This window comes from Gopherus evgoodei, chromosome 5 (genome assembly GCF_007399415.2).
Source record: "Gopherus evgoodei ecotype Sinaloan lineage chromosome 5, rGopEvg1_v1.p, whole genome shotgun sequence".
Classification (NCBI taxonomy): Eukaryota; Metazoa; Chordata; order Testudines; family Testudinidae; genus Gopherus; species Gopherus evgoodei.
This window is the reverse complement of record NC_044326.1, coordinates 8,026,986-8,040,742: the sequence shown is the minus strand read 5'-3', so window position 1 is coordinate 8,040,742 and position 13,757 is coordinate 8,026,986. Positions and strand designations below refer to the sequence as shown.

The window sequence follows — 13,757 nt, the reverse complement described above, 5'->3', positions numbered from 1 at the left end:
AAGGCCACTTTTACAAATGTGGCCCTTGATTTCTGTGCCCCAGATTCTTTGTGTAACCTGAGAGACTGTGGTTTGGTGGCTAAGGCACTGGCCTGGGGGGCAAGAGACTTGAGTTCTGTTCCTAACTCTACCACTGACCTGCTGTGTAATGTAGGGACAGTCATTGAATCAATCTGTGCGTCAATTTCCCATCTGTATAATGAGGAGAATACTTCCTTTTGGGGGAGATTCTCTGTCGTGTTATGCTGTGGGTGTGACTAGATCGTCATAGTGGTCCTTTCTGGTCTTAAAATCTATGATTATATGAAATGGGGAAAACTACTCTGCCACACAGGAGGGTTTTAAGCACTTTGTGATCCACAGATGGAAGGGGCTATAGAAGTGCTGGGGATTGGAATAACAATGTCTGGTGAAAGGAGTAATGGTTCAGTCACTGACGCTCATTATGGTTCGTTTTGCTTTCTCTAGGTGAGCCATCGGAAGGCCCAGGTAAGCACTTACCATTAGACACTCTCGCTCTAAGTCTGTCTGGTTTTAACTGAGCCCTTGGTTCGATCATTCTTCGTATTAAGATACCATTAATATATATATTTTATAAAGGGTTAATAAATGACTGAGAAATGTGATATGCATGTTACAGACACAAGTAGCATATGCTATCAATTGTTATAAGCACCACACTGAAAAGTATTTATGGAGGTTCATAAGCCATGGTTATAAGCAACCTAATGGACTCAATAACAATCAATTAACAGTTTATTAAAACATCTAGTAGTTTATCAACTCTTTGTAAACTATTTATAAATGGATTCATGTGGTAAAGTGTGAGCCTTGTTTCTACATGGTTGGTTCTACCTTTTCTTACTAAGCTTCATCACTTGTCCCATGTCTCTGCCTTGCCATTCCCAGGAGGGAAGTGGGTCCGTGGAAAGAGATGGGGGTGGATTTTTTCCCTAGCATTAATGTTCAAAAGAAGTTGGCTTTGTAAAAGCTGGGAACTCTGGGAGAAATGCACTTTAAATCTCACTTTGCGTTCAATGAATTATTTGGTTCTTTTATGTTTTGGAAGCAGTACCTGTTCATCCCCTCCCTTCCTTTTCCCCTCCCCACATGCCATGTGCATGTCACACTGTTTTAAGGAAGACAATTGTTTTACACTGCTACTGACTTATCAGGAGATACTATAAGTAAGAAAAACAAACAGGGATCACAGAAGTTAGAGGGTGGAGACCTCTATTAGGTCACATCTGATCCGCCCCCTGCCAGTCCATAGCTGTTTCCCCACAGTGCTTTGTCTTACAAGCATGTGTCTTGAAGAGTAACCATTTCTGGAATTCTTGGACTCAGCTTCTTTATTGGATCAGGTCCTCAGCTGATAAAAATTGGTATCACCCCATTAAAGGCAATGGAACTGTTCTGATTTACACCAGCTGAGGATCTGACCCATAGTCTTTAGAAGAAGCATGTATGTGCATGGCCGCTGTTCTCTGCTGCACTGGTGTAGAATTATGCCCTGGGTAGCTATGTGCAGTCACATTCTTAGGGGGATCTTGTCTTTCTCACTGAGCTTGGTTGTTCAAACCAACCTCAGATTTTACATAGCAGCAGCCCCCAGTTCAGAGTCTGCTCAGCCTGACTGGTCTCTGGATTCATCTTCCTGTCTGGCAGCGCTTTTTGCTTCATCTTCCACTAGGCAAAGCTAATAGGACAAGTTCAGGACTCCCTCTTTAAGGGGCCATAAGATCATAATGTGCTGAGAAGCTGAGACACCAGTGTGAGGTTAAGTGGTAATAGAAGTGAACAGGGTTCTCGGTGCTACAAGTCAGCATTCATTAGAATGTAATAAAAGGCTTGAATTCCATTTGAAAATGATATTTGTCATACTTTCACTGTTTACAAACAAGTGATTTCTTTGCCTTAATAATTTCTTCAGTCTTGTGTGCTAGTTTTACTCCTGTTCTATTTGCCACTATTATATTTTTAAACAAAATAATCTTGATTACTTTTCAGTTTATTTTTATAGTCCATTTCAATAGCCACTGAAACCTTTATCTGCCCATCCTTCCTGAATCTGGTGATTGATATGTTTCTAGCAATACCAACCCCCAGGTGCTCAAAAATCATGAATCAGGTCTCAAAAACATAAGATCAGTTTAAATATAATGAGATTTGAAGAAGAAAAAAAAAGTTGCAGTTATTTTATTTGGTTTCTGAGACATTAGGGCTCACTCAAATTGCAGTTTCAAATTTTTCTGCACAACTGGAATAGCTAGAAATGTACTTTTTTCTTGAAATGAAAGCTGAGGTTCTCATGTAACCACAGCACTCCGAGAGATAGGGCATTTAAAGAAGAACCAAATTTTGTGAGGCTGGCACTAAAATCACCACGGTTAATTGTGTCACAATATTGTTCTGTCTCAATTTCTACCCTCCCCCCGGTTCTTCTTACAATTTGTATTTCTCTGTAGCTAATGTATTCCTGTGTTTTTTTTATGCAGGTGATTCTGATCCAGAGAGAAGAGGTGAGAAGTTCACATCTCATTGCCATGTTATGTCAGTATAGTGTGTATTCCTCTGCTAAGTGTGACCAACTGTACTTTGGGATTTTTTTAATAATGTGTGAAAGAACAGAATGCATTCTTAGGGCAGGATATTGAAAGTCCTCGAGGGCCAGATTTTCAAGAACTCAGCACCTATTATTGGACTAAATGAGCTCAGCTTCCATTTAGACATCGAAATAAGGTCCACATTTTCAGAAGTACTCAGTCATCCAGCAGCTTCTAGGGTGACCAGATGTCCTGATTTTATAGAGACGGTCCCAATATTTGGGGCTTTTTCTTATATAGGCTCCTGTTACCCCAGTACCCCCTGTCCTGATTTTTCACACTTGCTGTCTGGTCAGCCTAGCTCCCCACGTGACCATTCTGATCACATTTTTTAAAGTGCTTTCTGCCTAATGTGTTTGGGCTCTGTAGAAAATTTGGCCCCCATCTGGCACCTGTGACTGTTAAATTCTTTTGAGAAAATTACTTTTATCGGGAGTTGTAAACTCTTTTGAAAAATCTGGCGTTAGAACCTCCCATAGAGCTGGGTGAATAATTTTGTATCTATGGGAGCTATTTAAAGATTTTCCACTTTCTTTTCTGCTTGGGAATTGCCTGTTGTTAATCAGGATTTCCCCTAATGTGTTCATTTTTCAAAATTATTTGCCGAATAATTCCTGTGAATAGTTCTTGTTCATGAGCAGATCTGCTAGCAAATAATCAAAATTCCAGCTGTTTTGATTATAATGATAGGTCATTTGGTCTGTTTCTGTCATGTGATTGGCTGAGCTTAGCTGAGAGACTCGGGTTTCCCACTGGAATATTTGCAATTACAAATTAATTCAGAAATATAGGAATTGCCAGACCAGATCAGAGCAATGGTCCTTTTAGTTTGGTTTTCTGTACTTTGAAATTAGCTTTCTGCAGATATTTTAGCAATGCTCTGTTCAGTGTTTCAACTAGATTAGATTACAAGGTGCTCCAATTAACTTCGTTAGATTTGCAACTCTCATGATGCTATGCACAGTGTAAATAACTAGTTAGATACTGTTTCTGCAAATGTTCTTTTCAATAAACATGTTTGCTAGAACATTCTCAGAAAGTGAAAACAAAAGGGATACAGGCCAAGTGAATTCATTTTAAAACTTAGTTGTACACTTGTGGAAACTTTCTGCACAATTCCCCTACCTCCAGCACAGAATGTGTATTATTCAGTGCCCTCTCACACCTGCAAATGCTGAAACAAAAAATTGAAAAATTGATTTACTTTTCATCTCTGCTGCTGTTAGTTTGTTTTTGTTTTTTTTTTTTTGCACTTCACTGGCTTGGACAGTTAAACTAAACCAGTCAATTTCATTTTCTGGTTCTCGGGGACCAGTGAAAGGTGTTGGTGTTTTCAGTAATGCAGGGGGGATATTTAAACAAACACACACGTTTGTTGAGTTGAGCTTTTTTTGTTTTGTTTAAGTCTCATGAAAACACTTTTGTTCCTATTAGATACAACAAAACATTTTTATTGCCTGAGCCTACATTTTTGCCATCTGTGAGGCTGCACTAGGGTACCTGAGAGCAGAATTTTATCCCACGAACCAGATCTCCTGTTGGTGTAAGTCACTGTAACTCCATTGAAGTCAGTGAGTTACATTGGTTCATATCTGCTGCAGATCAGGCATCATATTTTCATTCTGATTTTACTCTTCTTTGTGTCTAGATACTCTAGTTGTGGTGCCTGAACCTGCATTATTTACTTATGCAAGAACTCCCATTGGACCTGGTTTGATTTCTCTTACAATGATGTGTACATTAAGTAATTCCATTGACTTCAGTGAAGTTATGACACTGTGAAACCACAACACAGATTAAAATCAGGCTCATTGGCTGACTTCATCAGGACTGGTTGCTGCAGGATCAGGCCTGTTATGAACACAGCATCTTTGAAATTACACTGGAGTTTTCCTTTATATCTAAGGAGCACTGTGAGCAAACATTATAAAGAGTTTATAGGGAAGTGAAGACTTTGAGCAAATATAGTTGCCGTTTTTTAAGTCAGGGCAAATGGCCATTGGGAGTTACTTTAAAAAAAAGTATCTAGTATCAGGAAGAGGGAAATTGCTGGTACACTTGTAAAGAAAGTTACAGCAATATCTTTAACGACATGAGGGCAGGGGACTGGACTCGATGACCTCTCAAGGTCCCTTCCGGTCCTAGAGTCTATGAGTCTATGAGACACTTCAAAACTTACCCCCCTTAACAAATTGCTAGTGATGTCTCTAATGCAAGAAAGATAAAGGAGCTTTCACTGAAAGTGAGTGAAAATGTTCTGTATTTTTTCCCTCCGTGTTCGTTAAACTTTCAAGAGGAGTGGTACAAGATGGTAAATGTTAGAGAATAAATTATTTAGAGGTGTTATATAAAAAACAAACAACCCTTTCATTTTGCTTATACACTCTGTGTGTGTCTCTCTCTTTCATATGTACACCTGTAGCAGCGTCTGTATAAAATATGTGCCTAGAAACCTGAAAGAATTTGGTTTCTGTGTTTTGTTTTTTAATCCTCAGATGGCTGTAGTTTGGAATTCCAAGTGCTACTGTAAGATTCATTACTGCAGAATATAGGGAGAGTTGAGCTTGATGGATTATGCCAGAGAATTAATGCCTCATTGTTCTTTGATTTGTTTCTTTAAATACACATATTTTCATTCTGAAAATACCATATCATACCAGATCTTGGTTTTATAGCATTGTCACTACATTGCACACAACAGGGCCATTCAGAACTTCCTCAAGACTAGACCCAGAACCACCTTTTCAAAAGCAGAGGACCCTACTAGTTGAGCTAGAGGATAATCTCCTTTAGCTGAAACGAATATAGAGGCTATGACACAAAGTTGAGCAGTTCTGATTCCATCCAGTAGAAGATAGTATGTATGTAAGGGGGTTGCATTTGTAGACGTGTATGTGTGCATGTGCGCACACACATGCCAGTTCATTACAATACATACAAAGATATATTATCTAGTAGTTGGGGCAAAGGATTGGAAATCAAGACTCCTGAGTTCTTCAGGAGATCAGTTCACATCTGGCTCACTGTGTGATTTTATACAAGTCACCTAGAATTATAGATTTTAAGGTCAGAAATGACCATTATCAAGGTTTATCTCCTGTATAACACCAAACAAGTAATTTCCTCTTGTGACTCCTGTATTGAGCCCAGTAGCTTGAGTTTGATTAAACCATATCTTCTGGAAAGACATCCAGTCTTCATTTAAAGACAAGAGATGGAAAAGCCCCTGTCTCTCCATTTTCTCATCTGTAGAATGGAAATACATCTCTACCTTATAAGGGTGTACTGAGGCTTAAATAACATAAGGAAAGTGCTTTGAGATCTTGGGATGAGACACATCATATAATTGCAAAATATTATTTTTCATAGATATTGATGAATTTTATTAAAAATTTCTAGTAATCCAGCAACTTACAGGAGGCCCATTGTAGTAAGCAACCACCAAATTTATCCCTGTATCCTGGGGCTGACAATCTAGGAAGATGAGCAACATGTAAACAGTTGGGGAGAAATATGCAATAGCAAATACAGAATTTTATAGTGTATGTTGTTACTCTTTGGTGGTTGTGAGTATCAGCCTCTTCCAGTTGCCCCTCAGCTGCTTGCTCCTCACATCTAGTTTCTTGCAGGTATCTCAGCAGAGCTGAGCATTGGGAAATGTGGAGGAGGAGGAACTTGGCCCTATGGATCAGTTCAGGGAGGACGTTATGTACATACAGGGAGACATGGAGAAAAGTGCTTCATCCACTAGACCACACTCTCATCTCACTGTCTGTTTCCTAGTACTGTAAATATAGAGATTAGGCCTGATCCAAATGCTGTTGGATATGGGGAAGTTCAGCTCCAGATCCCAACTATGGAGAATGCATGTACCTATTAGGGCTGTCAAGCAATTAAAAAAATTAAACAATAATAGAATGCCATTTATTTAAATATTTTTGGGTGTTTTCTGTGTTTTCAAATATATTGATTTCAATTACAACAGAATACAAAGGTGTACAGTGCTCACTTTATATTTATTTTTATTACAAGCATTTGCATTGTAAAAAGACAAAAACAATAGTATTTTTCTTTTCGCCTAATGCAAGTACTGTAGTGCAATCTCTATTTCATTAAAGTTGAACTTACAAATATAGAATTATGTACAAAAATACTGCATTCAGAAATAAATGTAAAATTTTAGAGCTTGCAAGTCCCCTTAGTTCTGCTTCTTGTTCAGACAAACAACTTTGTTTACATTTGCAGGAGATAATGCTGCTCGCTTCTTGTTTACAATGTCACCTGAAAGTGAGAACAGACCTTCTCATGGCACTGTTGTAGCTGGCATCAAAAGATATTTACGTACCAGATTGGTAGTTCCGGTTATATAGTTTCTGCATTGGAGTGTTGCTCTTTTAAGACTTCTGAAAGCATGCTCCCTACCACATCCCTCTCAGAATCTGGAAGGCACTTCAGATTCTTCAATCTTGTGTCGAGTGCTGTAGCTATCTTTAGAAATCTCATATTGGTACCTTCTTTGAGTTTTGTGAAATCTGCAGTGAAAGTGTTCTTAAAATGAACAACATGTGCTGGGTCATCATCCAAGACTGCTATAACATGAAATATATGTCAAGTGTCAGAGGGGTAGCCGTGTTAGTCTGGCTCTGTAAAAGCAGCAAAGAGTCCTGTGGCACCTTATAGACTAACATGTATTGGAGCATGAGCTTTCGTGGGTGAATACCCACTTCGTCGGATGCATGCAGTGGAAATCTCCAGGGGCAGGTGTGTGTGTGCATATATATATATGCATATATATATATGCAAGCAAGAAGCAGGCTAGAGATAACGAGGTCAGTTCAATCAGGGAGGATGAGGCCCTCTTCTTGCAGTTGAGGTGTGAAAACCAAGGGAGAAGAAACTGCTTTTGTAGTTGGCTAGCTATTCACATCTTTGTTTAATCCTGATTAAAGTTGAACTATGAAATATATGGCAGAATGTGGGTAAAACAGAGCAGGAGACATACAATTCTCCCCCAAGGAGTTCAGTCACAAGTTTAATTAACACATTTTTTTTTATGACCGTCAGCAGCATGGAAGCATGTTCTCTGGAATGGTGGCCGAAGCATGAAGGGGCATACGAATGTTTAATGTATCTGCCACGTAAATACCTTGCAGTGCTGGCTACAAAAGTGCCATGCAAATACCTGTTCTCACTTTCTGGTGATGTAAATAAGAAGTGGGCAACGTTATTTCCTGCAAATGTAAACAAACTTGATTGTCTTAGCGATTGACTGAACAAGAATCAGGACTGAGTGGACTTGTAGCCTCTGAAGTTTTAAGTTTTGTTTTTGAGTGCAGTTATGTAACAAAAAAAAAATCTACATTTGTAAGTTTCACTTTCAGGACAAAGAGATTGCACTGCAGTACTTGTATGAAGTGAATTGAAAAATACTATTTCTTCTATTTATCATTTTTACAATAACAATATTTGTAATCAAAATATACACTGATTTCAGTTATAATACAGTATACAAGATATATATTTGAAAATGTAGAAAAACATCCAAAATATTTAATAAATTTCAATTGGTAATAAACTCTTGTTTAACAGTGTGATTAAAACTGCGATTAATCGCTATTAATTTTTTTAATGGTGATTAATTTTGGGGGGTTAATCAAGTGTGCCAACTGCGATTAATCGACAGCCTTAGTACCTATATGTAAATCTTATTTTTATATGCATGCATGTGCTGCAGGATCATGATACAGGCTGGGAAAGGCAGATCACATCAGGAGAGCAGTCCAGGAAAGAGCTGGGAACATCTGGCATGGAGCCAATGGAGAGATGAGGTGGAGGGAGGTAGTTGGAAAGTCATGTAGTTTGTGGTTGGAAAGGAAGTAATGTGTGTGATGGCTCATGGCAGGGAGTTTGGAGCAAGGAAGGGGAGAAGAAGAATGGCTGGTTATGAGTCCCTCTGTATACTACTCCTTAGAACAGTGGTCCCCAAACTTTTTCAGTCGCGCCCTCTCTGGGAGCCATGGTCAGGGGGCTGGGCTGGGAGCAGGGCAGGGGCTGCGGTTAGGAACAAGACTGCGCTCAGGGCTAGAGCTGCGGCCAGGAGCGGAGCCATGGCTGGGGCCAGGAGCGGGGCTGGAGTGGAGCTGGGGGCAGAGCAGGGCTGGGTGGTACTCGCTTCCCACCCCCAATAGGGGCTGGCCAGGGCCCTGCTGTGCTCCCCTGAACATTCCCCCGTGGCCCCTCTAGGGGGGCATGCCCCACAGTTTGGGGACCACTGCCTTAGAACCTAAGGATGCTACTTGAGAACGTGGAAGCCATGTATAAAGAATATTATACTGATTGTTGTCCTAGCCAGATCCACTTCAAAGAAAGTGGGTTAATAATCTAAGACCCACTTGAAAGAACTATCAACATAAACTTCCTCTAAAATTCCTTATCTGCAACACCTTGATTGGAGGAAGGATAGATTTGTGGTCAAGGCACTGGTCTGGAAAAATCTGGGTTCAATTCCTGGCTCTGCCACAAATTCACTGTATGACCTTGGGCAAGTCACTTAATTTCTGAGTCTCCTCTTCCCATCTGTAAAAAGGAGATAATGTCCTTCCTTTCTCCCATCCTTTGTCTTGTCTATTTAGACTGTAAACTCTTTGGAAAAGAGACTATCTCTAACTAGTGCATATATAGCATCTAGCATGATGATGCCCCAATTTCATGTGGCTCAGCTGTAATGCAAATAATAGCTAAAAATGAAAGAAACTTGCTAATGTGAGGTAAATTTTCCATGGTGGACTTGAAGCTTGCACCTGCAAAATGGCATGAGTAAATCCCAAATGTCCTGTGGAAATCTGGGAATTGTGAGTCAGCTGCTCCCAACTGGGTGGATTTAATTGCTGCCTTGGCCTTAAGTTGGCCCTCTGCTTTGGGGAGAATTTCGCTCAGCTATGTGCATGTTTCCTGTAACTGTTGCAGTCCTTGTAATAATGTCTGTAAATGATGTGCACACATTTTTGCGTTTGTGTATATGTTTGCATTCATTTTGCATTTACAGAGCCCAAACACAAGTGCTGACAAGAGTCTAGCAGCTCCCGTCAACAGGGAGACTGTACTGGACTAAGTGAGGGATGGAGCCAATAAATATGACTTAATGAAACAGCCTCGATGACTTGCCTATTTTTCTCCCTCCCTCCCCCTCCATGGGATTTCTTGACAGTGATGAGTTGCTGTTGACTTTGGCCTCTTTTGGCCTGTGCTGATTTCTAAAGTCAATATGGCCTTTTAAACTAAAATATCCAAACAGAACACACCTGGTTTATTTTCCTTATTCCCACACCCCACCCAAACACACTGTCTGTTGCTGGTTTAGGATGTTGAAAAAGCAACAAGCACATAGCAGTGGGTGGAGTCTTTGAGCTCCTTGCTTTGTGATGTACTTTTTCACTGGGCTTTTATGAACAAACTCTTTTTGGTTTATCTTGAGTTGTTTTTATTCTAATTTCTCTTTTTCTCCAAATTTGATTGTAAAGAAAACTGAAGGGAGCCAAACAAGGCTGGCAACATGAATTCCCCTGCAGCTGCTGGACAGTGTTTAAGAAGTGTGGATGCTTTGTGGTTAAGGCACAGTTCTGAGACTGGGAGATTGGGTTATTCATGACTCTGTGTAAGACCTTTGACCAGTCATGGGGGCAACCAGTGTGTTAATCTCCCTTGAAAATCTGGCCCTTCATTTCTCTGTGCTGTCTTTCTTGTCTAATTACATTGTCAGTTCTTTGGGATAGGCACTGTTTCTTATTATATATATGTACAGTGCCTAGCACTATCTAAGGTAATTATATGCCTCCTGTTACCATAATAATGAGGGCCTTGCTCTTTAGTGTATATAGTCTATATATTCTCACAGCACTGTAAGAATAGGGAAGTACTATCTCCATTTTACAGATAGGGAACTGGGGTTCAGATAAACTAAGTGACATGCTCAAGGTCTCTCAGAAAATCTAGGGCAGAGCAGAGAAGTGAACCAAGTCTCCTCAAGTTCCAGGCTGTCTCTATCCATTGGACCATCTTTGCAGTAGGGCTCCTATCTCAGTTGTAACTTCTAGGTTCTGTCGTAATGTGAATAATGAATAACACCGCTGTGTTTTGGATGTTAATTGGATTCCATTGAAACCCACTTTCAATTTTAGCTAAGTTTTTTGTGCAGGAATTTCCCTGTCTATTTTTAAATGAGCACCAAAGTTTGAACTCCTTTGTGGGTTGAGAAAGTGTGCAGGAGGGAAGCCTTGCTCTCGTAGGAGCTTTTGAGACCCACTAGGTCAAGACTGTCTTGCTGTAGAGACTAGCAAGGGCTTAGGAGGGATGTGTGACCATGAGATGTGAACTGCGGGAAGGAATGGGGCGGGGGGCGGGGCAGTGGGAATGCTTCTATCTGAATAGTGAACTTTCAGCACTCAGCTGTTTGCTGGGCCCCTCTGTCTGCCCTGAGCCCCTGTGCGCGCACACCCGTTATGCCTCCATGGTCCTGCATCCACCTTCTCTGCTTTTTCTCCCCTTCCCTATTCCATGCTAACGCCCTTTTGTCCTCCAGAGGTCCCCACATGTCCTGAATCACCCCTTCGTGTCTCACCAGTGCCCTTCCTCCTCCTCCTGCCTGCCCAGAGGGCACCACTCCATGTATGCACCCTCACCTCACTCTTCAGCTCCCTCCCCTGGTTCATGTCCCTCCCTCAGTATTGCCAACCCTACATGTTCAAAAACCATAACATTGGTTTAAATATCATGACATTTTATTAATTTTATAAAAATAAATATATGGTTTGTTTTCTTTGCCTTTTGGTTTCTGAGCCATTGGGGTGCACACAAGTCACATTTTCAAGCTTTTCTCTGCAACTATGAGGGCTAGAAATTTAATTTTTAAATGAAAGTTGATATGCTCACATAATCACATGACTCAGGGAGCTGGGGCTTTAAGAAAAAAGAACCAGCTATTGTGAGACTTGCGATAACATCGCAAGAGTTGGTCATGCTGCTTTCTGTATCATGTCCTCGCCCAGATTTTGTCCTCTCGACATTTCCCTTTAGTCTCCTACTCTAAAGTCCAGGCCTTGGCCCGTCACCTACCTCCCTCCCCGCCTCATCTGGCTCAGTCTACCAACTGAATTCAGTTTATGTTCATAAACCTTTCTCTGTGTGCACTTAACAACCCCAGCCCCAGCCCTCCCAAAACCACCATTTTAGGGATGTAATTTAATAATATCTAGCTCTTTTACAGTGACTTGCAAAGTATCATTATCCCCATTTTACAGATGGGGAAACTGAGACATGGGAGAGGAGATGACTTGCCTAAAGTCACCCAGCAGAGCCAGTGGCCAAGATGGGAATAGAACCCAGGTCTCCTTTAGTCAGTTCCATTTCTCTCTCTGCTGGGCCATGCTGCCAGAATAAACAACCTCTGCTTTTCCAAGCATAAACTAAAGGCGCATTTTCAGAATATCCTCACTTTAAAAGTCTTGCTTTGATATTTACTAAACTTCCCATGGTGGGATGCAGTGTGCAGAATTTCAGGAGATTCAGTTTCTTTTGTAAGGTTCTTAGAGAGGAGGTGAGAGAGTGAGTGTGAAGGTCCGGAAATTTTATTATCTGATGCAGCTCCTGTGAATGTCAGTGGAATGACTTCTGTTGACATTAGTAGGAACAGGATCCAGCCCACACAATGGAGCTAGCTTTAGTCTTAACTATAGACCAACTTGCAATCCCCTTTCCTTTCCCGGGCCAGCAAGCGCTAAGTGGTGGTGGTGGTTCATTTCACTTGCATTCACTGCAAATGCAGCCCAAATAAAGAGACCAAGCTAATGATTCCCTAGAGCAGTAGTTTTCAAGCTCTGGCCCGCAAATCCCTGAGTATGTGCAGACTATGTCTAAGATTTCCAAAGGGATCCACGCCTCCATTTGAATATTTTTATGAGTCTGCAAATGAAAAAAGGTTGAAAACCAGTGCCCTAGAGCAAACCCTTCCAGCTGCTGTTGGCAGATGATTGGTGTGAGGCATGATTAATAGGCAGCGGCTTTGAAAGGGAGCACATCTAGCAGCAGGATGCAGGAAGCTTGGGGTTTTTCGCAGCTATACTTTTAACACTTCTGGCCTGACGAGTTAGAGCTTTTCTACTGTGGCCGTTAACTGTGGTCCCGCAGCCTGACCCGCCTAGAAAACCCCAAGCAGGAAACAAAATGTAGAGCCTCCTATCTGTTCCCTCTCCCCCAATCCCAGACAGATGTTGCGTGCTGTGAACTCACACTGGCTTTCACAGTAGTAGATCAGGCCCTCTGTGAGCTAGAGTTTCATGATGAGTTAACATAGGGAGAGCGTTTTTGTGACCATGTCTTGCACAGGGGTTAGTGATTGCTAAATGCTTGTTGAGAGAGAGGAGAAGGCAACTCCATACACACAGCCAAAGCTGGCTGTGAATGCCCCTGAAAATGCCACCAGATGGTATTGTTGGCATCCCTGCTTGTTCCAGCTCATTACAAATGCACAGAATGTGTCCTTCAGGGCTACTTCACTGGCTGCTTGACTTTGCCTGGCTCCCCATCTCTCTTCATCTAGGGCACTAGCACTAGCAACCAGTTTGGCAGCTCTCAGTGGTCAGTTGCAAGCACCTCATTTGTGAAACTTGCTGCATGTTTCAAAGGGTGAGAGCATTTTGTATATGTGAATTTGCAAAGGAGTCGCACATTTCCTGCCCCTGAAAAGTGTGTGCGTGTGAGAGAGAGAGAGAGCTAACAATTGAACAGTTTTACTAAAGTTTTAGCTAATAACCTACAAGTGTTAATGCTACAGCATATATAGCGGCTTGCCTAGAATCTCATTCTCAATAAATTAAGTATCCATAGGGGAGAGCAATAGAAATGTGAACCAAAACCCATTTCTGAGTTTGTTCACCCCCTTCTGTGTGATGGGCTGAAGTTGATGCTAAATTTAATCACCTTGCACTCTGCGAAACTTTTTGGATTTGGATTGTACTACTCCTACTTCAGACACTCCTACTTCAGAAGTGTCCAGGTCAGGGCGTTGTTTTTGTTCATATTGCCCTCTCAGTACATAGGAGAGGGAGATGGGCCCTGAATCAAAACCATGATGGCACTGAACTTTGGATGTGGATT

General features: G+C 41.2%; 1 protein-coding gene across 3 annotated transcripts in view; it reads left to right on the top strand.

Moving 5' to 3' along the window:
* The window catches only part of PTPRA (protein tyrosine phosphatase receptor type A), a 244,648-nt gene that overhangs the window by 194,311 nt on the left and 36,580 nt on the right, over positions 1–13,757 (top strand). For all 3 annotated transcript variants that reach the window (XM_030563062.1, XM_030563064.1, XM_030563063.1), the window contains 2 exons: positions 469–489; positions 2,499–2,522. In XM_030563062.1, the coding sequence (XP_030418922.1) occupies positions 469–489; positions 2,499–2,522 (45 nt within the window). The remainder of the gene's footprint in view (positions 1–468; positions 490–2,498; positions 2,523–13,757) is intronic.